General features: G+C 34.9%; 1 protein-coding gene across 1 annotated transcript in view; it reads left to right on the forward strand.

Moving 5' to 3' along the window:
* LOC128186475 (uncharacterized) overlaps positions 1 to 7,433 on the forward strand; it is a 16,095-nt gene extending 8,662 nt beyond the window's left edge. Inside the window, exons 7-9 of the mRNA XM_052856252.1 lie at positions 3,927 to 4,019; positions 4,366 to 4,482; positions 7,086 to 7,433. Coding sequence (XP_052712212.1) covers positions 3,927 to 4,019; positions 4,366 to 4,482; positions 7,086 to 7,411 — 536 coding nt within the window. The 3' untranslated portion in view covers positions 7,412 to 7,433. The remainder of the gene's footprint in view (positions 1 to 3,926; positions 4,020 to 4,365; positions 4,483 to 7,085) is intronic.
* Positions 7,434 to 24,145: the final 16,712 nt, after the last annotated feature.

The following is a 24,145-nucleotide window of genomic DNA, read 5'->3' on the forward strand; positions in this document are numbered from 1 at the left end:
ATATATATAATATATATATATATATATATAAGAAGCACTAGCAAACCAACAACACTCGTTATCTAAAGTGTCGGATCAAAAGATACACGGTTATAAGATGAGATATAAAAAAGCACTAAAAATAACCAACGACACGAACTTTTTGCAGCTCCACCTCCGCCCCGGCGGAGCTTGAACTCACGACCTCTCAGCTAGCGCTAACCATTCGGTTATCTAGGCAAGTCAAAAATCTTGCTTTGGTTGACGAACGGAACCTAGCACGCTGGTCGCTCACTACACGGTCGTTTGAGATACAGGTGGAATACAGGTAAACGACAATTTAAGAGGATCGGGACGATACACATTGTATAGATATAGACACATAATAAGCACAGACATTGCAATAACTCTCAGGTTGACATATACCTGTCTTTTGTCTTGCCTAGATGGCCGAATGGTAAGCGCGGTAGCCGCTCACTGCTAGGAGAATGGGTTTCAGAGGTCCCGAGTTCAAAGTAAGTATATATATATATATATATATATATATATATATATATATATATATATATATATATATATATATATATATATATAAGAAGCACTAGCAAACCAACAACACTCGTTATCTAAAGTGTCGGATCAAAAGATACACGGTTATAAGATGAGATATAAAATATATATATAAGAAGCACTAGCAAACCAACAACACTCGTTATCTAAAGTGTCGGATCAAAAGATACACGGTTATAAGATGAGATTTAAAAAAGCACTAAAAATAACCAACGACACGAACAATAAAGTAAAATATTGTCAAATTTTCGGGACAACCCGTCCCTTCTTCAGGACAACAAAATAAAAAATACATAAGAAAGAAGAAAAACATCTACAAAACTAGCACTAAACTAAACTAAATAAAATATAAAAACTAGATAATGTTTAAACATCGGATCAAAACGTGGCAGCTACATCTTTATATTTAAGAATTCGAGCCCGAGAAAGAAAAATCCCGTCCGACGCAGCGGACGGTCTGTGAAGAAGTGCTGAAAGATAACGCGAACGAATTAACTTGCTAATTGGGGGTTGCTGTTAATTAAGTTGTACTAGTAAGATAATTCGTAGTGAAAGTTTGTAGGGAAGAGGCATACCAAAAGGCCTAGCCACCAGAGTCAGACGTATTTGTTCAACTCAAGAACTATACTCTGAGCAAAGTCAACTCCTACTTATGTGCCACTTTTGTGCCAGGGGCTACAGCTCGCATTCTGTACAAAATGCAATTGATGATTTAGCTAAAGAGGATCGTTTATCCCTTCTGAAATATAAACCCAAAAACGAAGACAACAAGGTCCCATTTGTCACTACTTACCACCCTGTCCTTAGGGGCCTAAATGCAGTCCTAAAGAAGAACCTGCCAATCCTTTACAGCAATGATAAAATGGTTGAGGTTTTCAAAAAAAAACCCGATGGCAGCTTTCAAGCGCCCTAGAAACCTTAAGGACATGGTGGTAAGAACCAAACTAAAGAACCCTCTGCCTAATGGTAGCTTTAGAACTTGTTTTGACACCAGATGTCTGTTGTGCAAACACAGCTCTGATGCAGACGACTTCTCTAGCCCCATTACTGGCCGTACTTACAAATTTTTCGCAAATACTTCTTGTCGTACGGACAATTGTGTATATCTCATCAATTGTAAATTTTGTCAGAAACAATACGTAGGGGAAACAGGAGACCTCCGCAGGCGCATCAATAATCATCGTTCCACCATCAAAACTAAGAAAATTAAAGAACCCGTCGGGGAACATTTTAATTTGGATGGTCACAAATGGGAGAACATGATGGTTTTGGTCATTGATCACAACCCTAACTGGACAGATGCGGAGAGAAAAAATAAAGAAAAATTTTGGATGCATAGACTGAAGTCATTCCGCCCTGACGGCATTAACAAATTAAGTGACTTCACCAAAATGAACATCAACTAAGTACTGATTTGTTTTCGTAGCAATATCACCATCTTCATCTTTTTCGGTCCATGTACAAACTATTAATCATGTTATTTATTCAAATTTTTAGCTATTTCCTTAATCGGTTTTGTTCTTTTTCTTTATTTCACTTCCATTAGTTTTTACATTCATGATTATTTATGTGGTCTTTTACAAGGCCAATCTTCCCTACAAACTTTCACTACGAATTATCTTACTAGTACAACTTAATTAACAGCAACCCCCAATTAGCAAGTTAATTCGTTCGCGTTATCTTTCAGCACTTCTTCACAGACCGTCCGCTGCGTCGGACGGGATTTTTCTTTCTCGGGCTCGAATTCTTAAATATAAAGATGTAGCTGCCACGTTTTGATCCGATGTTTAAACATTATCTAGTTTTTATATATTATTTAGTTTAGTTTAGTGCTAGTTTTGTAGATGTTTTTCTTCTTTCTTATGTAGTTTTTATTTTGTTGTCCTGAAGAAGGGACGGGTTGTCCCGAAAATTTGACAATTTATTGTTCGTGTCGTTGGTTATTTTTAGTGCTTTTATATATATATATATATATATATATATATATATATATATATATATATATATATATATATATATATATATATATATATATATTACAGTCTGAATATTATATTAGGCTTAGTATCATAATGCTCCTATCAAAAAATTTCTTGGAAACAAGTTACATGTAATTGTAGATATATAATTAGGCTAATAAGATTAACCAAGTTATAAATATAATGGAAGAAAGAAAATGGATTTTCCTACTTAAGGTAGTCCTATACTCGGCACTAAATGGGCTCAATCATGAAAAGCTTAGCTTTAAATGATAAATATACATTCTAGCAATACATTTACAAAAGAAAATATGTATGTTTACATGCTAGTTTGTTTGTTATCACCTCTCAGACGGGTGTACCCCCTTGCGAAAATTATTGACAATTATGAAATTTGCCAGACGTTCGTTTTTCCTAAAAATAATTACCAATTTTGGGAAAATTAGAACTGAACATTCAAAATAGAGTATAAATATTTATTTAAGCCATATCTCATCAATAATTTTGCGCAAATTTTTGTAAGTAAGTACGCTTTATGGACCTGATGTATCGAAATAGAATACAAAAAATGCAATGCTAGTATCGCGTTTGGTAATTTTTTTTACTATTTTATGGACTCAAACTTAAATTCATGGTGTTTATTCTATAGATTGACATCTTAGAAAAAAGATTTGGTAAATTAAATTGTATGTTGACGGATTACTTTTCACGCTATAAGCTCTAAACCAAGTAGACCCTGACGAAAAAATCCGTAAAAATCACATTTTGCTACAGTTTTCTGCCTAGATCTGTCAACAATGTTAGATATCATTTAAACATTAATTAATTGACGATTGATTAAATTCGAAATAGCTTCTGTCTCTAAATTTAAACCAGTTTTAGTAAAAGAAAAAGAAAAATTCGAGGGGGGGGGGGGTCAAAACAAAGAAGATATAAGCATACCTGAGATCCTGGTTAAACAGAAACTTCGTTTTTCATTTTACTTTAACAGAATCGAGTTTCTCAACATTAATCATTTCTATCCCTCATAGAATACATATATTACTGTTCTAATTGCTTATTATTGCCATTGTTTACAACAGCGATGTAGAGCAAAATCAATACCGGGTATCAAAAATGCTTTGTAAAAGTCGAACCAATATTGTAAAATCCGTATTATGACGTAGTGCGATACTCGGACTACTTTAAAGGTAAACAACAAAATCGGGACAGGACAATAATAATTATTTGGCGAAAAGTTAATCCGTTTTCTACACGTATAACCGGCAAAACGTTGTTAAGTTGTTTATTATAATATCTATTCAATATATAATATAACATTGTATATAAAAAATATCAAACACTGTACCAGTTTGACTTTGTTAGTTACTAGTATTCAAACAACTATAATATCAACAGCGACAACCGGGGAACAGGACATGACGTCAACTGCATACACGACAACATCAACCAATGAACAAACAACACGTTCTGAGGCATCTTCGACAGACGGTATGATTTGTATGATATTTCAGAACCTGGTTTTTTTCTTTTATCAAGATTTTTAAATGGTAAGTATTTAATAAGAGCCAACCAATTTGTTTTCTAACTAGATGGATAGATAGATAGATAGATTTAGCATTATGCTACTTAAAATGGTTTGTATCTTTAGAAACAAGCTGTATGTAGATTCTTTTCAGGCTTAAAAAATTCTACCGACTTTTTAAGATTATAGATTTTTATGCTCAAAGTGTTATTAATTAATAATTGAAATAAATATTATCATATAAAGATGATATTTTTGGGCGACAATGGATGGTAACATCAATGGTTTTTTTTCTTTCTTTTACTTTGTTAGTTAGTCAAACAACTACAATATCTGCGACAACCGGGGGACAGGACATGACGTCAACCGCATACACGACAACGTCAATTAACGAGCAAACAATACGTTCTGAAGCATATACGACCAGCGGTATGATTTGTTTAGTATTAAGGAACCTGTGAATAGTTTTCTTATCATATACATTAAATGTTACATTAAGCTAATCCAGGGTATTTAAAAGTTTTAAAGAATCGTCTTAAATTATTTTATTATACATATACCTGTATAAAGCACTATTTTAAAAAAATCAACAACACTAAGCATCCTAAAAGTGTGCGTTATATATATATAAATACTAAGCCAGCAAATTGAATATTAGAAAAAAATAATCTAACCGTGACCAGACTACGCTCAGATCACAATAAGAATTCGTCCCATAAACTCGCAACGAAGGAGCCGTAATGCAATAATTCAATAATTGAATTTGCTTGCCATTTTGCCGGAAATGGCACTCGGAATGTGGTAAGATGGGGCTTTGAAAGAGAACTATGTACGTATTTTAGACCAATCATCTGAAAACTTTTACAAGATACATTGCCAAACTTTTTTATTATTTACTACGAAGCGAGCATAAGTGACGGCCTCTATCGTTAAATCGGGACCACAGGATATCTGTAATTTTAACGATAAAACATTCTATCTAATTATCTAATTGAATATATAAATCATTCGAAATGGCCAACGACACGAACAGTTAAGATTAAATTGTCAGTTTCGATTCTTTGTGTCGTTTGCAATTTCTAGTAAATACCTTTTACATAACAACCGTAAACAAGTGTGGACAACTAAGTCGGGAGGGGGTAAACGGACAATTTTTATATGTGGTCCATTTAAAGTTTTTTTAGCTTACCTGAGCTGAAAACCCAAGTGAGCTATTCTGATCACATTTTGTCTGACGTCCGTCTGTCTGTAAACTTTTCACATTTTCAACATCTTCTCAAGAACTACTGGGCCTATTTCAGCTACACTCGGCACAAAGCATCCTTAGGCTAAGGGGATTCAAAGTTGTGAAAATTATAGATCATGCCCTTTTGCAAAGGGAGATTATTTGAAATTATGAAAAAATTTCGAGAAATTTTCAAAAATCTTCTTCTTATGAACCATTAGGCAAGGAGAGCTGAAACTTTTGTTGAAGTATCCTTAGGTAGTGTAAATTCACTTGTGAAAATCATACCCCTCGGGGGTAGGGTGGGGTCACTTTGGGGGGTCGACTTTTTACATAGGAATATATAGAGTAAATCTTTAAAAATCTTCTTTTCAGAAAGTAATCAGCCAGGAAAGCTAAAACTTGTGTGGAAGCATCCTCGGTAGTGTAGATTCAAAGTTGTGAAAATCATGACTCTTGGGGTTGGGTAGGGCCACAATGGGGGACGAATTTTTGCGTAGGAATATATAGAGAAAATCTTTAGATATCATTAGCCAGGAAAACTGAAACTTGTATGGGAGCATCCTCAGGTAGTGTAGATTTAAAGTTGTGAAAATCATGACCCTCAAGGGTTCGGTGGGCCCACAATTTGGGGGGGTCGACTTTTTACATGGGAATATATTTAGTAAATCTTTAAGAATCTTCTTCTCAAGAACCAGGGCAGGAAAACTGTAATTTGTTTGGAAGCATTGTCAGGTAGTGGGATTTCAAGTTTATTCAAATCATGATTTCCGGGGGGTAGGATGGGGTCACAAGGGGGGGGGGCAAATTTTTACATAGGAACATATAGAAAAATATCTTTAAATCTTTTTCTTTAAAAACATTTGCCTATAAAAAATCGAACTTTAGTGAAAGCAACTTCAGATAGTGTAGATTCAAATTTGTTCCAATCACAATCTTTAGGAGTATGGTGGGGCCACATTGGGGATTCAGTTGTACAAAGGAAAACATTTTAAATGTTCACAAGAACTGAAATGTTATTATATATGCTTTTACTTATATACAAGCATTTTTATGTATTGCTGATTCTTTAAAATTGTTTAAACTTTGGTCCCTGGACGATTATTGGGCCTCACAAGGGGTTCAGAGTTTGATGTAGGTTTATATCCTGTATATAAACATTTGTTAAGGGTCTGTTTGAGAATGTGATATAACTATAAAATCATCCAGTTAGAAAAGGGACTTTATTATAAATATAAGAATATCCAGGGGAAACAGATTTTTTGTATAGGATCTACATGTATTATACCAGATTGTCCAGATATTTTGTATTATGACTCCATGGAGCTGATTTTATCATGCCTATTGTTTCTTAGGTGAGCGATGTGGCCCGTGGGCCTCTTGTTTAATGCAAATATTCCAGTTTTAATAATGGACAAATTTATTCAGCTTATTATACATTGCACTCACAAAATATCAAACACCATTTCATATATGTATAGCAGTGTTAGGGTTGTTTCATACAAGTCAATGGCGTAGTTTCAAGTCAATGGCGAAGTTTTCAAAAAACTAAAATGTCGTAAGACAATTTAAAATTGTAGCCATTATGCCAACATGAATTCTTACTTGTATGAAACATTATCCTTTGGGGAAATAATGATTCAGTTTCCCATAGAACTGTATTGATGTTTCAATGTACTAGTATTTGCGCATTCCATAAAGACTGAAGGAGATATACTGTTTGTGTAAAGAATTCATGATTTATATTAATTTTTCAAAACTTCCGATAATATCATACTTATACAATGTATATTTTGCACTATTTCAGCTATGTGTCCTTGTCAATGTGAATACTTTGATAAGATCGAGTATTGGGCCCAGGAAAATAACCAACGCAAACAGTATGAAGAACTGAGCAAGAAACTGGCTAAAATCAAAGATATCCTGAAAATGGAAACAAAAAACCTAAGCTCCTTTATTAAAAAGAAGATAAGCGCTGCCGATGATCGTCCGTCTGCGGTTGCCACAGGATCAGTGGGGGCTGTCATCATAATCATTGTGCTTACTGGCATAGTCTTGCTTGATCTTCCTGTGATTATTCAGCATGCAAGGTTGTTATTTTGGGACATCCAAAGACTGTGCGCTAGAGTATAATAATTAAGTTTCTACGTTGATGAATCGAACTCTAAAACAACATATTATTTAAAAGTCACAATTTTTCTAACGAATGATACTTTACATTGCTCTAGCTCTCTACAAGTGCGTTCAATAACTCATAGAGGCAAAGGCTATTGGGTTTTTTCTTTAGGTTATATTGTACAAGTTTTCTTTGATTAAAGAACATAAAGGTGTCGATATGAAATACCTGTAATTAACTGAAATATACACATTTATCGAAGTGTATGCGTTTATTTAAGCTTAGTCATTAGAAATAAATCTCTAAAAGCAGTATTAAATTCACAGGGCCTAAAGGTCGTTGCCCACAATTTTTTAAACTTTATCAAACTTCTTGCGAAAAAAATATGTGTAAAGAAAACTACTCAGTAATCAAATTCTTTTGATAAAATTCATGAGGATAACTAGAGGATTCTGAAGATGCCAATAACCTCTTAATATTTGTATGCAAACAATATATCATTGTATTTATGATTTTTACAGTCTTTTTGAAAAAATGGACTGTGGGATCCTTAGTATAGATCAGGTTGTAAATAATTTCACTAGTATATTAAACAGTGTTTTTATGCCTTTTTGTAGTGTATCCAACTTTTTAGGTGGTTCGTCTATTGACATTAAGTCTTCCAGTAGTAATAAGCCATGGTTCGATGACAAGTGTAAAGAACTCCGTAAAGTTTATAAAAGCTCCTTACGTATTTTTAATTGGGAAAGGTCTGTTCAAAATCGTATCACTTTATGTGAAAACAAACGTGTCTACAAAAAGCTTGTACTTAAAACTAGAAATAGGTTTGTCAGACACGAAGGTAATAAACTCAACTATTTAAGAAAGCACAATCCAAAACAGTTTTACAAGATTTTCAAGAAAAGAAAAACAATTAAAAGCTCTTTAGATTTAGATGCTTTTTATCAATATTTTAAGAGTGTTTGTAATGTAGATGAAAATATTGTAGACATTGAAAGTCCATTTTTTGAGCAGAGGAGTACTGATACTGTTTTTAGTGAATTAGATAAAGCCATAGATGAGGAGGAATTACTTTCAGTTTTAAAAAAATTAAAATGTGGTAAAGCTGCCGGAACAGATCACCTGTTAAATGAATATTTTGTTAAATTTAAAGAGTTTTTTTTACCAGTTTTAGTTAGACTTTTTAATAAAATTTTGGATGCAGGTACTTTCCCAAGGAGCTGGTCTATAGGTGTAATAATTCCACTTCTTAAAAAAGGTAACACCAATGATGTTAACAATTACAGGGGAATAACTCTTGTTAGTAATCTGTCAAAAATATTTACCACAGTGTTGAACTATAGATTACTTCGCTGGTCTGACGACAATGGTATCATAAGCGATGCGCAGTTTGGGTTTAAGCCAGGTCATAGTACCACAGATGCCATTTTTGCACTTACTAGTTTAGTATCTTTATATTTGAAAAAGAAAAAGAAATTATATTGTTGTTTTGTTGATTACAGAAAAGCGTTTGATAGTGTGAATAGAAACAAGTTATTATACAAACTTGCTACAAATGGAGTCACGGGAAAGTTGTTAAGTATTATTAAGCATATTTATTGTGAGTTAAAATCATGTGTCAGATATAAGTCTGAACTGTCAAATTATTTTTCGTCAACAACTGGACTTATGCAAGGAGAGGCTTTGTCGCCTTTTCTTTTTTCATTATATATTAATGATTTTGAAATGGATTTTATTCGAAGTTGTTGTGAACCTGTTGACTTCAGAGACCTTTCGCTTTTTCTTTTAATGTATGCTGATGATACTGTGTTAATAGCTAATTCAAGGGAGAGTCTACAGGGTATGTTGAATCAATTGTATCAATTTAGTAATGATTGGAATATTGGTGTGAACACAGATAAAACAAAAATAGTTGTTTTTCGACATGCGGGTAGAATGTGTAAAAATGATTTTTGGACCTATGACCAAAAGCATGTTGAGGTTGTTAATTGTTTCAATTATTTAGGAATCAATTTGAATTTTAATGGGAATTTTAATGTTACACAGAAAACAATTGCAATGCAGGGTAGGAAATGTATGTTTGGTATTCTAAAACTATGTAACGAAACTTATTTAAATATTGAGACTAAATTAAGCATTTTTGACACCTATGTATCTAGCGTTCTTAACTATGGCTCCGAGATATGGGGTTTTCATTCTGGTGATGAAATAGAACGAGTTCACACAAATTTTTGTAAAAAAATTTTGAAAGTTAAAAAATGTACGTCAAACTTTATGGTTTATGTAATGGATAAATAACGAGATGGTGTTGAATAGTTTAGAGAAAACATTCCCTCCGAGGGCCGAAGGCCCGAGGAGGGGATGTTTTCTCTAAACTATTCAACACTATCGAGTTATTTATCTTACTTAAAAAAATTCCCCCATTTGAGCCTCTAAGAAGCTTTGACCCATTCATATATCCAACTGTGATGTCATACAAAAGTATAATTCCAGCAATACAATACACAATAGCCTAACCAAACACACCTTTTTAATCATGGACGAGTGAACAGGTGCGCATGTTATAGAAAACCATACCGCTGTACTGAGCAGACATAGATTTAGAAGATGAATTTTTTAACGCAAAGTACACACTTGTACAATGTTTATAGAGATCCACAGTTCCTGGAAAGACATACATGGATACCGTTTGAATGAATGATATTTTAAACTTGCAAGGAGAAAGGAAAAATCAGAATTTTGACGTCAATTAACAGACGATGATTTATCTAAAAAAATGATAGGAGTCTTATGAAGTCATAGTGCGACAATATTTCCTATATTGTTAAACTAATTAGAAGGAGTGATATGGTTCAAGGTTCAAAGAGGAAATCTAAAAGTTTATGAAAGTGATTTATATGTGATCCCAAATCTATCAAAATTAAGAAAAGGAGATATTTCTGCAAAAAATTTATTCGTGGCTTATCGGATATACATTTATGGATGACAAAATTCTGTTTTATAAATTTGGATTTATGTTGGAAATACACGTTTCAACATTTTTTCAGTTTTCTTTGTTTAATGCCCAGTTGGATATTTGAATATCCAACTGTTTGACGGTTGGATATTAAAAATATCCAACTCCTATCAGTTGGATATTTATATATCCAACACCTGCTGGTTGAATAGTGAAAATAAACGTTGACTAAATACAATGGGTGACGTCATAGAAGTTTTTTAATCAGAGTTAGGTCGTCTACCTATGAGTATTATACGTAAATTGCGTATCATTAAGTATTGGTTGAAATTGATTAAAACAGAAAATTGTATATTACGCAATGTATATGAGGAAATGGTCTCACAGTTGATACCAAATACATGGTGTTTTAATGTCAGAGAATTATTAGTATCTCTGGGTATGCATGAAGTCTGGCTTTCACAAAATGTGGCTAACACTAATGTTTTCTTAAAAATTGTAAAGCAGAGGTTGTCTGATTTTTTTATTCAGGAAAGAGACGCATTTTTCGAGTCATCCTCTAAATGTTTATTGTACAAGTATCTGCCTGACACTTTTTCGTTACAATTTTATTTGAGTAAAAATATTCCGGAAAACCTTGTTGTCCTTTTAACAAAATATAGACTGTCATCGCATATGCTTTTGGTAGAGCAAGGCCGTTATAATGGAACTGTCAGATCGATGCGTATCTGTAAATATTGTAATTTAGGTGAAGTCGAGGATGAATTCCATTTCATACTTATCTGTCCATTTTATAAAAGTCTACGGGTATTGTATTTAAAAAAATATTACTGGTCTCGTCCTTCAATGTTTAAGTTAGTTCAACTCCTTGCCATTCATAATCGCAAACAATTGTGCCATCTCGCAATGTTTCTGCGTGAGGCAGGTAAAAAACGGGATGTCGGATAACTAGTACATCCAACTGATGTATTATTACTATCACTATTATTATTAATATTATTATTATTATCATTATTATCATTATTATAATCATTTGATTTATTGATTTATAGGGTCTCTCCTCCTATGAATTGAATGATTGAACTTTATTTATTTTACAACGATTGATAAACAAGTTCTACAACTTATATTAATATCTCTCGTTGGCACGGATGTTAGCGCGAGGGGGTCATTGGTGTGGGAAGAAGCCGGAGTACCCGGAGAGAACCCACGTGTCCAAGCGGGCGACCGCCATACCCTATCACATACTACCTCTGTCGATCACGGGGATCGAACTCGGGTCGCAGCGGTGAAAAGCGAGTGCATTGTCCACTACGCTACCTGGACACCCTATGAATGTACATGTATGAATAATATTTTTTTAGAATATTGTTTAACGTCAACAGCGAACTGTTTGATTTTGATTGGATAGAGTGTAGCATTATATATTTATAATTATGTACATATGTTTCAACAGCTTATAATTCATTTGAATTTAGCCAATAAACAATACAATGAATTGTTTGAAAACCCTTTAAGGTTAACACTAATTAACATCATTGATTGCCAATTCCCTTTTATTGGGAGATAAAACACTCTAAGTCAGAATTAATTAATGTACCTTTGATCTGTTCAACAATTAATACTGCCTAGAACAAAATTCAAACAGAATTGTTTATATAAACATATACTCTTATCTGATTATAATTATCAAATGCTTATCTCAGAACTTTCAAGTCTGATACATCAGGACCAAAATGTAAATTTTTCATGGTAAGAACCTAGCCATTTGTGAAAAGTTGTGTTTGAAACAGACAGTTTGTTTTATTTTATGGGAAAAAATGATAAATGATTGCATGTCTGATGTTGACGTTTAATGCTTTCTCTGTCTTATCTACGCTAAAATAAGTTGAAAAGTCATGCAGACTGTTTGTTGACTAACAAGTCACCAGAAGGCGATCTTCTTTTAATGACGGTGTACATAGTTGAAATAATTCACAATATTCGGGTAATTCGCTTTCTTTCTTAGTTGTAGAAAATATAATTATGATGTGAAAATGTTTATTTTCTCGTTTAAAAGGCTGTTCAGCGCAAGAGAGATATTTGATCTATTTTACTTACTATTTAAAGATTTTCTAAGATTACCAATTCTTTAAAGAGAAAAAACGGGAAAAAAAATACAGAAGAAAAATTAAAAGATGCTTTAAATTTTCGGTAGAAATAGTTAAAAGCAATATTTTTCTTCCGTTTCCAACAGAAGACTTTCTTGTTTTTGCTTTTGTTTCTTTTCCCCAACTACTTTTTCTGTAACGTTTTCTCAAAAACGCTTCAGCCGTTCGACGAAACTTTCGTATCTTACTCTAGACAAAATATTTTCAACTTTTTCTTCAATACTTCTCTTTAATTATTTAATAGTTGATAGAGACGCTTTTATGAATGCAGAATATGTAATGATGTATATGTAACAATTTGTAACAAATCCTGTTCGCTGTGCATATGCGATGCTTTGAAGATTTGTGCACACACACACACACACACACACACACACACACACACACACACACTGAGGAGAGAGAGAGAGAAAGAGAGAGCGAGAGAGAGTCCTAAGTCTTGTTAAAATTATTTCAATTGATAAAAATTTGCAAGTAAAATATAAAGTGTTGGTATTTTGCATGCACTTTGAAACACATGTATTTCCAAATACATATAGAATATGTCCCAAAAAGAAAACAATTGTTGTGTTTATCACGCATTGAATACAAAATAATCATGTTGATATTTGAAATAATCTAGAACAAAGTAAACTAAAAACCAACTTTTATTCGCCCGCGAGAAATGTTTGCGAGGTTCACGAGATCCTTTTCGTCACGAATATTTCTTGCTGCGACCAGTCCTCTTTTGTATAGCTGTAATAACAACACGATTGTACATAAGGCTTGATCGCGAAAATAAGTCGCCGTGATCCAGTTTATTTCAGGTTAATCGCGAAATAAAGTCGTCGCGAATAGAATTTTGGTTTACAGTATTTAATCGGTGTGTAATATTTTTGTGTTATGTTTTATTCATTTAATGTTCAATAAACATCTTAGATCCTCTGTTTTCGTTATCTTTCCGAAAGCTGTATTTTTTATTTGAAATGCTAACGAGAAAACCTGCATTTTTCGTCATACTGCGTACATGTATATAATTCATTATATAAAAAAAACAAATCGGTGGTATGTTTGACCAGAATTGTGGGGATTTTTTATCAAATTATTTTAAGTGAAATTGCACGATTTTAAGTTTAAAAATTTCGGGGTTTTTTTATCATTTGTAACGTCGATTATGGTTGGTTTAGGCATTTGTCATTTGCCAAAATTTGACTGTCATAACTCGAGTCACAAGCGTGATACAAAGCTTAGAATTTATTGCAGATCTACATAACCGGAACAAGTATTAATAAGATATAAAACTATATCAATTAAGCATAAGCATGTCAAGTAATGTTCCCAAATAACCGGTCAGTTTTGAGCTGAGAAAACCCACTAAATAAAACCTCTGTCACACCGGGGCTGCATCCCCAAGGCATTCCTGCTGCGTCTTAATAATGGAAAATGCCTAGGTTCACGCAGAAGAGTATCCTACAACGCAGTGGCGTCCTCTTTGTCGCGGTGGATCGCCTAGAACGCCATGGGACGGCGCGCACTTTAAGCATTCACATGGCACGCTCTGCGTTCTGATAAACACGCAGTAAAAACGAAATTGCAGCAGAGACGCAGTGATAATTATATTGTGCTTGCACATAGACTTCTCGAAGTTCTTTGTGATGTCACTGCTTCTTTATCATGCTCTCACAGCGCATCCACAGCGTTTGAACGTGTAGGGTTTTTTTTATTTCGCTGCGTTTACACGTGACCTCAAAAAGCTGTTGCTGGGATTATAGCGTTCTCTTGCAGGGTGTTTCTCCTTCGTTCATTAGCGTCTGTAAGGCGCTTGTTCCTAGTGCGTTGTCAGACAGACCACAAAAAACTTGAACATTTGCTGTTGTACAATAGCAAACGACATAGCAGTCTCAAGCCAATTTGTAATTCCGCTCCTCTACAATACGCTTGTATAGCGTATTGAAGAGGAGCGGAATTACAAGTCTAATTTTAATTAGATTGGTCTCAAACCTGATGTGGATGGCCATGTTAAACAGCGTTAGTGATGCCGTCAACGCATATAACTGTTCTGTGTTTGATAAAAGTACCCTCAGTAATCTCAGACGGAGAAAGAAACTTTATCATTAGTGTGAGCATGTGAAAGATTTCGTGTTTATCTCTACGATATATAGTTTGAGCTCCTCACTGGTCACAAGACGCTTGAATGTATTTATTCTGCGAAGTCAAAGGTATGCGCTAGGAAAGAACGTTTGGTGTTACGTCTGCAACCGTACAAATATATAAAGTTCGGTGTATTCCTGCGTCCGAAGAACACAGCAGACAATGTTTCAAGTTCTTTTTTAGGATGACATTTCGCAGAATATATTGAGATTTTAGACGATTGTGTTTGGTTTGTAGTTGAAGAAGCAACACCGATTGCTATGACAACTTGCGATTTAGAGAGAGCGGAGCAGACCGATCTAGAACTTTGTTGGGTTAGACAATGTATTGTATGGGTATCGGACACCTGTTGGTATTACTGTGGATTAAAAATACATTATAATCAAAACACTTTCATCGGTTTAGAATTTGAATTTTCAAATTCAACAATATTTGACCACAGAATATGTTTAAAGTTTTGGAAAGGTAAAAATCATAAAAGCCTAAGGGGGATTCCAACTTATGACATATTTTCGGTTTGTTCCCGTTTTGCACACATTTGAAAATTAGGTATCGAAAAAATGTGTGCGAAACGGGAATTTGACCAGGTGAGATAAGTGCTTAATTGCTATAGTCTTTATCACAGTTCCTGTGAGGGTAACCGACAATAATATAAATAAAACATACCTACTCGCCATTGATATTTACATTTATTTTATGTTACAATATAACTTGCATAAAAGCACATTTACATAATAATTGATATCCATGTTCTTGAATTTAATTTCAAACATCGATTTGGCCATGAACAATTTCATTAATTTCTTTAAACAAAACAGATTATTGTATAATGTTGTATATGAAGTGCTTTTGTTTCACTTGCTGCCTTTAGGAAGTACATGTACATGCTACAAGTTTGAAGAGAAAATATCATATGTTAATATTTAATGATTACTTTTACTGATATAAATGGAGGATATGTGACTTGAGAAAATGCTGCTAAATATTTTTCATTTATGCTGTGGCTTGAATAATCGAAGAAAATAGACGAACTGTATGACGATTCGATGATAAATCGGCCTATTAATATGCTTCAAAGACTGTAAAGATATTTTCACAAACCTATCAAATGTAGAATCAAATAAATTCATGCGTTTTCTTCAGTTAGAGTATCGAATCAATATTAAAATAATTATTAATGTCGGATTTTTTTGTGCTTCATGTATTTAGCTACTTATTTGAAAAACCAGAAAGTGACTCGCAATAAAAGCGGCGATGTCGATCATAAGAATTAACTAATCAAGGTCGCTACTTCAAAGAGAGAAATATTTTGTGATAAAGATCTGTTTCCTTTCTATTGATACCAAACAGCCAATTATAAACATGCGTTTTAGATATTTTGCAACTTAGTTGTAAAAAAAGACACGGAATATCCCATATGATTGTACATATTAGTTTTCCCCATCATCATACAATTATCCATTGAAGCAGCTTCCAATTGAATTGGCTTGGCAATTTTTCCTCAATTCATTTAGTTTTATATTAAAGGTAAATGAAAAAAAATGTAAAAGTCAAATCATTTACTCATTATTTTTCTTATCAGTGAGTGGAAATTTAAGACTAAAATATCAATATCTTTATTTCATCAAATGAAAAAATGGTGATAGCTGTTAGTTATTAGACCTAAAACACAACAAAATATCTATTTTCTTCTTGTTTTATCGTTTAGGTGCTCATAAAACACAGGTAAAAATCCAGGTAAAATCTTTGACTGAAAGCAGACTATAATTGCTATTACAACACAAATCACACCTAATGTTCGATACCCAATTATCAAATGTGTGCAAAACGGGAACACACCGAAATTAACGCTCTAACCCATTACGCTACGCTGTTAGGTATCATAATAATGAAAGGAAAAAAATCATAAGATAATATTTGTTTTTATTGTTTATTTCGATATGAAGTACGTCACAACATGGGGGTATTCCTTACCACCTTATTCAGCAGTGGTATAGTATCGAGTTCAAGCAATATTTGCCAATACGGGCCGAATTATATTCGATCGGAAAGTATTACGGGGTACGCGAATCGTAATTCCAGCACAAAAATATTGCGTGCAATCAAGTGCTTTAACCTGCACACGAAGAACATCCCGGCATCAACGAAATCGCGATTAAGGAGTAAAGTTTGTTGGCCATGGATTGACAAATTTTTTGAAAAGTTTAGCAAAAGTTGTTAGGGGTGTCAGTAAGTCAATCTAGTAAAACCGAGCCAATGAAGCGCACCGAATTACCACCTGCGCCTTGGCAACATCTCGCCGCGGATATCTATTCGGTTCATTGCAGAGCACTGCTACAACAAATATTTTGAAGTTGCAATCCAAAAATAATTATAATTATAATTATAATAGCATTAATTTTAAAGTTTTTCCCAACTCATGTCTGCCCGGCCCATATCAATCTATACAGACAATATTTTCGGTGAATTTACAATGTTAATTTAACAAGTTCTGTTTTCCAATCGGCGTTTGGTTTCCCTATATTGTGCGATGCCATGTAAATTACACTCAAAGTTATTTATGATTAGTGAATATTATAAATCGGTGAGTGATGTTAGCGGGAACTAAGAACGTATCATTTGAACTTATAAAGTATGACATATTTACACCCGTAAAAAAGGCACTTTTCAAAATTGAAACATTCGAAATTAATATTAATTTTTTTAAAATAATAACTTGGTGGGTTACTCAAATGTATAATGCGTTTGCGCCATGTACACATGTGTTAACAAAACGAAACCGCTTTGATTGATTTAGCCCGAATAACACATAAAAAAATTCAAATATTGCCAAAATGTTTTCCTAAGCTAACTTGCAAAAGTCCTACCGTATTCACACCCGCTTTGACATCGGGACTAATTTATATAAGCAGCGAAAACACGCGTAACCCACGTAAAATTTGTCTTTTATACAGGCTTTGTGTATTATTATTTTTATGAGAAATAATACTAAATGATCGTGAAAACTATAGTAAATGCAACATGGTCATCGTTTAACGGAATGTATTGATTCGATTTAAAATTGGACCAATTAAGCAACTTTAAAAATGTTATGTTTATCCTTTTTTTTTGGTAGGTGTGGTTAACGGGCGCGTACGTAAAACTAAAAAAAAAATTAAATCCAAGACTCTTAGACCGTTTTGGAAAAAATTAAGAAGCTTTTATCCAACATTTCACTTATTTCAACTTTCAAACTTAAGTTTGCAATTAGGTGCGGTGGGGTGTTCTTCGTAGAGAAATTTTTAACATTTCTGGAGAGTAAGCAAATCGTTTTTAGTTATTATCGTATAGGTATGGTAAACATAGCGAAACTGAATTTTGGTATTTGGTGTTTTATACAACCACTGTGCATCTTCACATGGTGTAACTTCTGTGTATAGTTTTATTTTCTGTTTTCCTACAAACTTGATGCAATTTTCCGTCGGTTTAGAATAAGTTGGAAATATTAGAGTACTGTAAAGTGCAACGCGGTCGAGCTTTGTGTTTCACTGGTGTACATTTATGTCTTACACCCAAGCGTTTCACTAGGTCCGAAACCTGTAACTCAGATTTTTGTTGACCACGGGAATGATAAGAACAATTTTCTATTGATTGGATAACCGCTAGTTGTGGTCGACGGGTGCCACCTGCAAAGAAAAATCGTTGCTGTCCTGCCTTCCCATCGTCGGATACCCACGGGTGATTGCGTCTTTTTCTTATCACCCACATGACCCAGTGAAAAGTAAAAGATGCGATGCCCCGTGGGTATCCGACGATACTGCCTTCCAAACAATAATTAAATCACTGCGTAAACCATGCACTTCCGCCACATATGCCTGCGATGCGCCTATGCCTGTGCTCTACTTGTAATGCAGGAGTTACATAGTAATATATTGTTTAAAACCAAAATGTATTTTTTATTTCTGTCTAATGGTTAACGACCGCTTGTATTCTTTCTTGTTTGTCGATCCATCTATTGTATTACATACAATTCATCAGAACACTGTGAACATGCAGGTCTGACACATAAATAAAAATTATTAACATTCAATGGCAATCGGTTTTTAGAACGCAGTTCGCAGTTCGCAGTTCGCAATTGAATAGTGAACTGCGTTCTATAGAACGCAGTTCGCAATTCAAAATTTAGTGCGATTGAATAGTGAACCGCGTTCTATCTAGAACGCAGTTCGCAATTCAGAATTTAGAATTCATATTTGGGGCCCGATTGCCTTATATGCAATTGAATAGTGAACTGCGTTCTATAGAACGCAGTTCGCAATTCAAAATTTAGAATTCATATTTGGGGCCCGATTGCCTTATATGCAATTGAATAGTGAACTGCGTTCTATAGAACGCAGTTCGCAATTCAAAATTTAGAATTCATATTTGGGGCCCGCTTGCCTTATATGCAATTGAATAGTGAACTGCGTTCTTTAGAACGCAGTTCGCAATTCAAAATTTAGAATTCATATTATGGGCCTGCTTGCCTTATATGCAAATGAATAGTGAACTGCGTTCTATAGAACGCAGTTCGCAATTCAAAATTTAGAATTCATATTTGGGGCCCGCTTGCCTTATATGCAATTGAATAGTGAACTGCGTTCTATAGAACGCAGTTCGCAATTCAAAATTTAGTGCGATTGAATAGTGAACTGCGTTCTATAGAACGCAGTTCGCAATTCAAAATTTAGAATTCATATTTGGGGCCCGCTTGCCCCATATGCAATTGAATTGTGAACTGCGTTCTATAGAACGCAGTTCGCAATTCAAAATTTAGTTCGATTGAATAGTGAACTGCGTTCTATCAAGATATTATATTATATTATATTGTATCATATTAAACAATAGTGTTTCATATCATACAATACTTTATCATAGGAATCATGTTATATCATTTAACAACAACCACATCAAGCAGGTTTAAGTGAGGTTGGAGATTTCTTTAGCATCCTTGATAATGGAGATCAGGCTCTGCATCTGAAGCAACCTCTGCGTTTCATTTATAATATAGTTAAATCAACTTTGCAAGCTATCATCTATAAAACATGTGACCTGTTCCAAAAATCTAAACCTCATCCTGCATCCGTAACCAATGGCTCAGATTTAGCATTCAAGCCTGTCAGGTGCATCAGTATCATAAGACGCATCACCCATGCAAGTTTGGTGAAGTTAGGACCAGTTATAACTAAATTATCATCATCAGAGGGCACCACCAATTAAAACCTTAACCACCTCCAGCATCCGCAACCTATGGCTGAGATTCAGCATCCATGCCTATCATGTACATCTGTATCATAAGACACACCATCCATTCAAGTTTGGTGAAGTTAGGACCTGTAATAACTAAAATATTTTTTTATCATCCTTGATAATGGAGATCAAGCTCTGCATCTGAAGCTTCCTCTGCGATTCATTCATATTACAGTTTAATCAACTATGCAAGTTTGAAATAGTACTAATATCTATGTAACATGTGACCTGTTAAAAAAAACTTAACCTTATCCAGCATCCGAAACCTATGGATCAAACTCAGCATTCAAGCCTGTCAGGTGCATCAATATAATAAAACGCACCATCTGGTGAAGTTAGGACAAGTAATAACTAAGATATCATCATCAAAGGGCACCTGTTTCAAAAACTATGACCAGGTCTTAAAACCTTAACCTCCTCCAGCATCCGAAACCTATGGCTCAGATTCATTATTCAAGCCGTTCAGGTGCATCAGTATAATAAGACGCACCATCCACACAAGTTTGATGAAGTTTGGACCAGGAGTAGCTAAGATATAATCATTAGAGGGCACCTACTCAAAAAACTTTAACCAGCTCCAAAAACCTTAACCTCCTCCAGCATCCGAAACCTATGGCTCAGATTCAGCATTCAAGCCTGTCAGGTGCATCAGTATCATAAGACGCACCAACCATACACGTTTGGTGAAGTAAGAACCAGTAGTAAATAAGATATTATCATCAGAGGGCACCTGCAACAAAAACTTTAATCAGCTCTTAAAACCTTAACCACCTCCAGCATCCGAAACCTATAGCTCAGATTCAGCATTCAAGCTTGTCTTGTGCATCTGTATCATAAGACACACCATCCATGCAATTTTGGTCAAGTACGGACCAGTAGTAACTTAGATATTGCTCTCAAAGGGCACCTGCAACAAAAACTTTAACCAGCTCTTAAAACCTTAACCTCCTCCTGCATCCGAAACCTATAGCTCAGATTCAGCGCTCAAGTCTGCCTGGTGGATCAGTATCATAAGACACACCATCCATGCAAGTTTGGTCAAGTTAGGACCAGGAGTAACTTAGATATTGCTATCATAGGGCACCTGCAACAAAAACTTTAACCTGCTCCAAAAACCCTAACCTCCTTCAGCATCTGAAATTTAGGATCCAGATTCAGCATCCAAGTCTTTCAAGTCCACAAGTAGGTCCAGATGCATCATCCATGCAAGTTTGGTGAAGATAGGACAAGTAATAACTTATATAGATAGAGGACCTGCAACAAAAACTTTAACCAGGTCCGGACGCCGACGCCGGGGGTATAGCATAAGCTCCCCCCGACTTCGTCTCGGTGAGCTAAAAACTAGAGAAAGCTGCATTACCATTTTTTAACAGTGGTAGTGAAATACCACTAGTAGATGCCCTTGAAAATTTCGGGCCCCAAATATGAATTCTAAATTTTGAATTGCGAACTGCGTTCTAGATAGAACGCAGTTCACTGTTCAATTGCATATAAGGCAAGCGGGCCCCAAATATGAATTCTAAATTTTGAATTGCGAACTGCGTTCTATAGAACGCAGTTCACTATTCAATTGCATATAAGGCAAGCGGGCCCCAAATATGAATTCTAAATTTTGAATTGCGAACTGCGTTCTAGATAGAACGCAGTTCGCTATTCAATCGCACTAAATTCTTAATTGCGAACTGCGTTCTATAGAACGCAGTTCACTATTCAATTGCATATAAGGCAAGCGGGCCCCAAATATGAATTCTAAATTTTGAATTGCGAACTGCGTTCTAGATAGAACGCAGTTCGCTATTCAATCGCACTAAATTCTTAATTGCGAACTGCGTTCTATAGAACGCAGTTCACTATTCAATTGCATATAAGGCAAGCGGGCCCCAAATATGAATTCTAAATTTTGAATTGCGAACTGCGTTCTATAGAACGCAGTTCACTATTCAATTGCATATAAGGCAAGCGGGCCCCAAGTATGAATTCTAAATTTTGACTTGCAAACTGCTTTCTATAGAACGCAGTTCACTATTCAATTGCATATAAGGCAAGCGGGCTCCAAGTATGAATTCTAAATTTTGAATTGCGAACTGCGTTCTATAGAACGCAGTTCACTATTCAGTTGCATATAAGACAAGCGGGCCCCAAATATGAATTCTAAATTTTGAATTGCGAACTGCGTTCTATAGAACGCAGTTCACTATTCAGTTGCATATAAGGCAAGTGGGCCCCAAATATGAATTCTAAATTTTGAATTGCGAACTGCGTTCTAGATAGAACGCAGTTCACTATTCAATTGCATATAAGGCAAGCGGGCCCCAAATATGAATTCTAAATTTTGAATTGCGAACTGCGTTCTAGATAGAACGCAGTTCGCTATTCAATCGCACTAAATTCTAAATTGCGAACTGCGTTCTATAGAGTAGTTCACTATTCAATTGCATATAAGGCAAGCGGGCCCCAAATATGAATTCTAAATTTTGAATTGCGAACTGCGTTCTATAGAACGCAGTTCACTATTCAATTGCATATAAGGCAAGCGGGCCCCAAATATGAATTCTAAATTTTGAATTGCGAACTGCGTTCTATAGAACGCAGTTCACTATTCCATCGCACTAAATTTTGAATTGCGAACTGCGTTCTATAGAACGCAGTTCACTATTCAATTGCATATAAGGCAAGCGGGCCCCAAGTATGAATTCTAAATTTTGAATTGCGAACTGCGTTCTATAGAACGCAGTTCACTATTCAATTGCATATAAGGCAAGCGGGCCCCAAGTATGAATTCTAAATTTTGAATTGCGAACTGCGTTCTATAGAACGCAGTTCACTATTCAATTGCATTTAAGGCAAGCGGGCCCCAAGTATGAATTCTAAATTTTGAATTGCGAACTGCGTTCTATAGAACGCAGTTCACAATTCAATTGCATATAAGGCAAGCGGGCCCCAAGTATGAATTCTAAATTTTGAATTGCGAACTGCGTTCTATAGAACGCAGTTCACTATTCAGTTGCATATAAGACAAGCGGGCCCCAAATATGAATTCTAAATTTTGAATTGCGAACTGCGTTCTATAGAACGCAGTTCACTATTCAATTGCATATAAGGCAAGCGGGCCCCAAATATGAATTCTAAATTTTGAATTGCGAACTGCGTTCTATAGAACGCAGTTCACTATTCAGTTGCATATAAGGCAAGTGGGCCCCAAATATGAATTCTAAATTTTGAATTGCGAACTGCGTTCTAGATAGAACGCAGTTCGCTATTCAATCGCACTAAATTCTGAATTGCGAACTGCGTTCTATAGAACACAGTTCACTATTCAATTGCATATAAGGCAAGCGGGCCCCAAATATGAATTCTAAATTTTGAATTGCGAACTGCATTCTATAGAACGCAGTTCACTATTCAATTGCATATAAGGCAAGCGGGCCCCAAATATGAATTCAAATTTTGAATTGCGAACTGCGTTCTATAGAACGCAGTTCACTATTCAATCGCACTAAATTTTGAATTGCGAATTGCGTTCTATAGAACGCAGTTCACTATTCAATTGCATATAAGGCAAGCAGGCCCCAAGTATGAATTCTAAATTTTGAATTGCAAACTGCGTTCTATAGAACGCAGTTCACTATTCAATTGCATATAAGGCAAGCGGGCCCCAAATATGAATTCTAAATTTTGAATTGCGAACTGCGTTCTATAGAACGCAGTTCACTATTCAATTGCATATAAGGCAAGCGGGCACCAAGTATGAATTCTAAATTTTGAATTGCGAACTGCGTTCTATAGAACGCAGTTCACAATTCAATTGCATATAAGGCAAGCGGGCCCCAAGTATGAATTCTAAATTTTGAATTGCAAACTGCGTTCTATAGAACGCAGTTCACTATTCAATTGCATATAAGGCAAGCGGGCCCCAAGTATGAATTCTAAATTTTGAATTGCGTTCTATAGAACGCAATTCACTATTCAGTTGCATATAAGGCAAGCGGGCCCCAAGTATGAATTCTAAATTTTGAATTGCGAACTGCGTTCTATAGAACGCAGTTCACTATTCAGTTGCATATAAGACAAGCGGGCCCCAAATATGAATTCTAAATTTTGAATTGCGAACTGCGTTCTATAGAACGCAGTTCACTATTCAATTGCATATAAGGCAAGCGGGCCCCAAATATGAATTCTAAATTCTGAATTGCGAACTGCGTTCTAGATAGAACGCAGTTCACTATTCAATCGCACAAAATTTTGAA

The sequence above is a fragment of the Crassostrea angulata genome, chromosome 6 (assembly GCF_025612915.1).
Source record: "Crassostrea angulata isolate pt1a10 chromosome 6, ASM2561291v2, whole genome shotgun sequence".
In the NCBI taxonomy this organism is placed as follows: domain Eukaryota; kingdom Metazoa; phylum Mollusca; class Bivalvia; order Ostreida; family Ostreidae; genus Magallana; species Magallana angulata.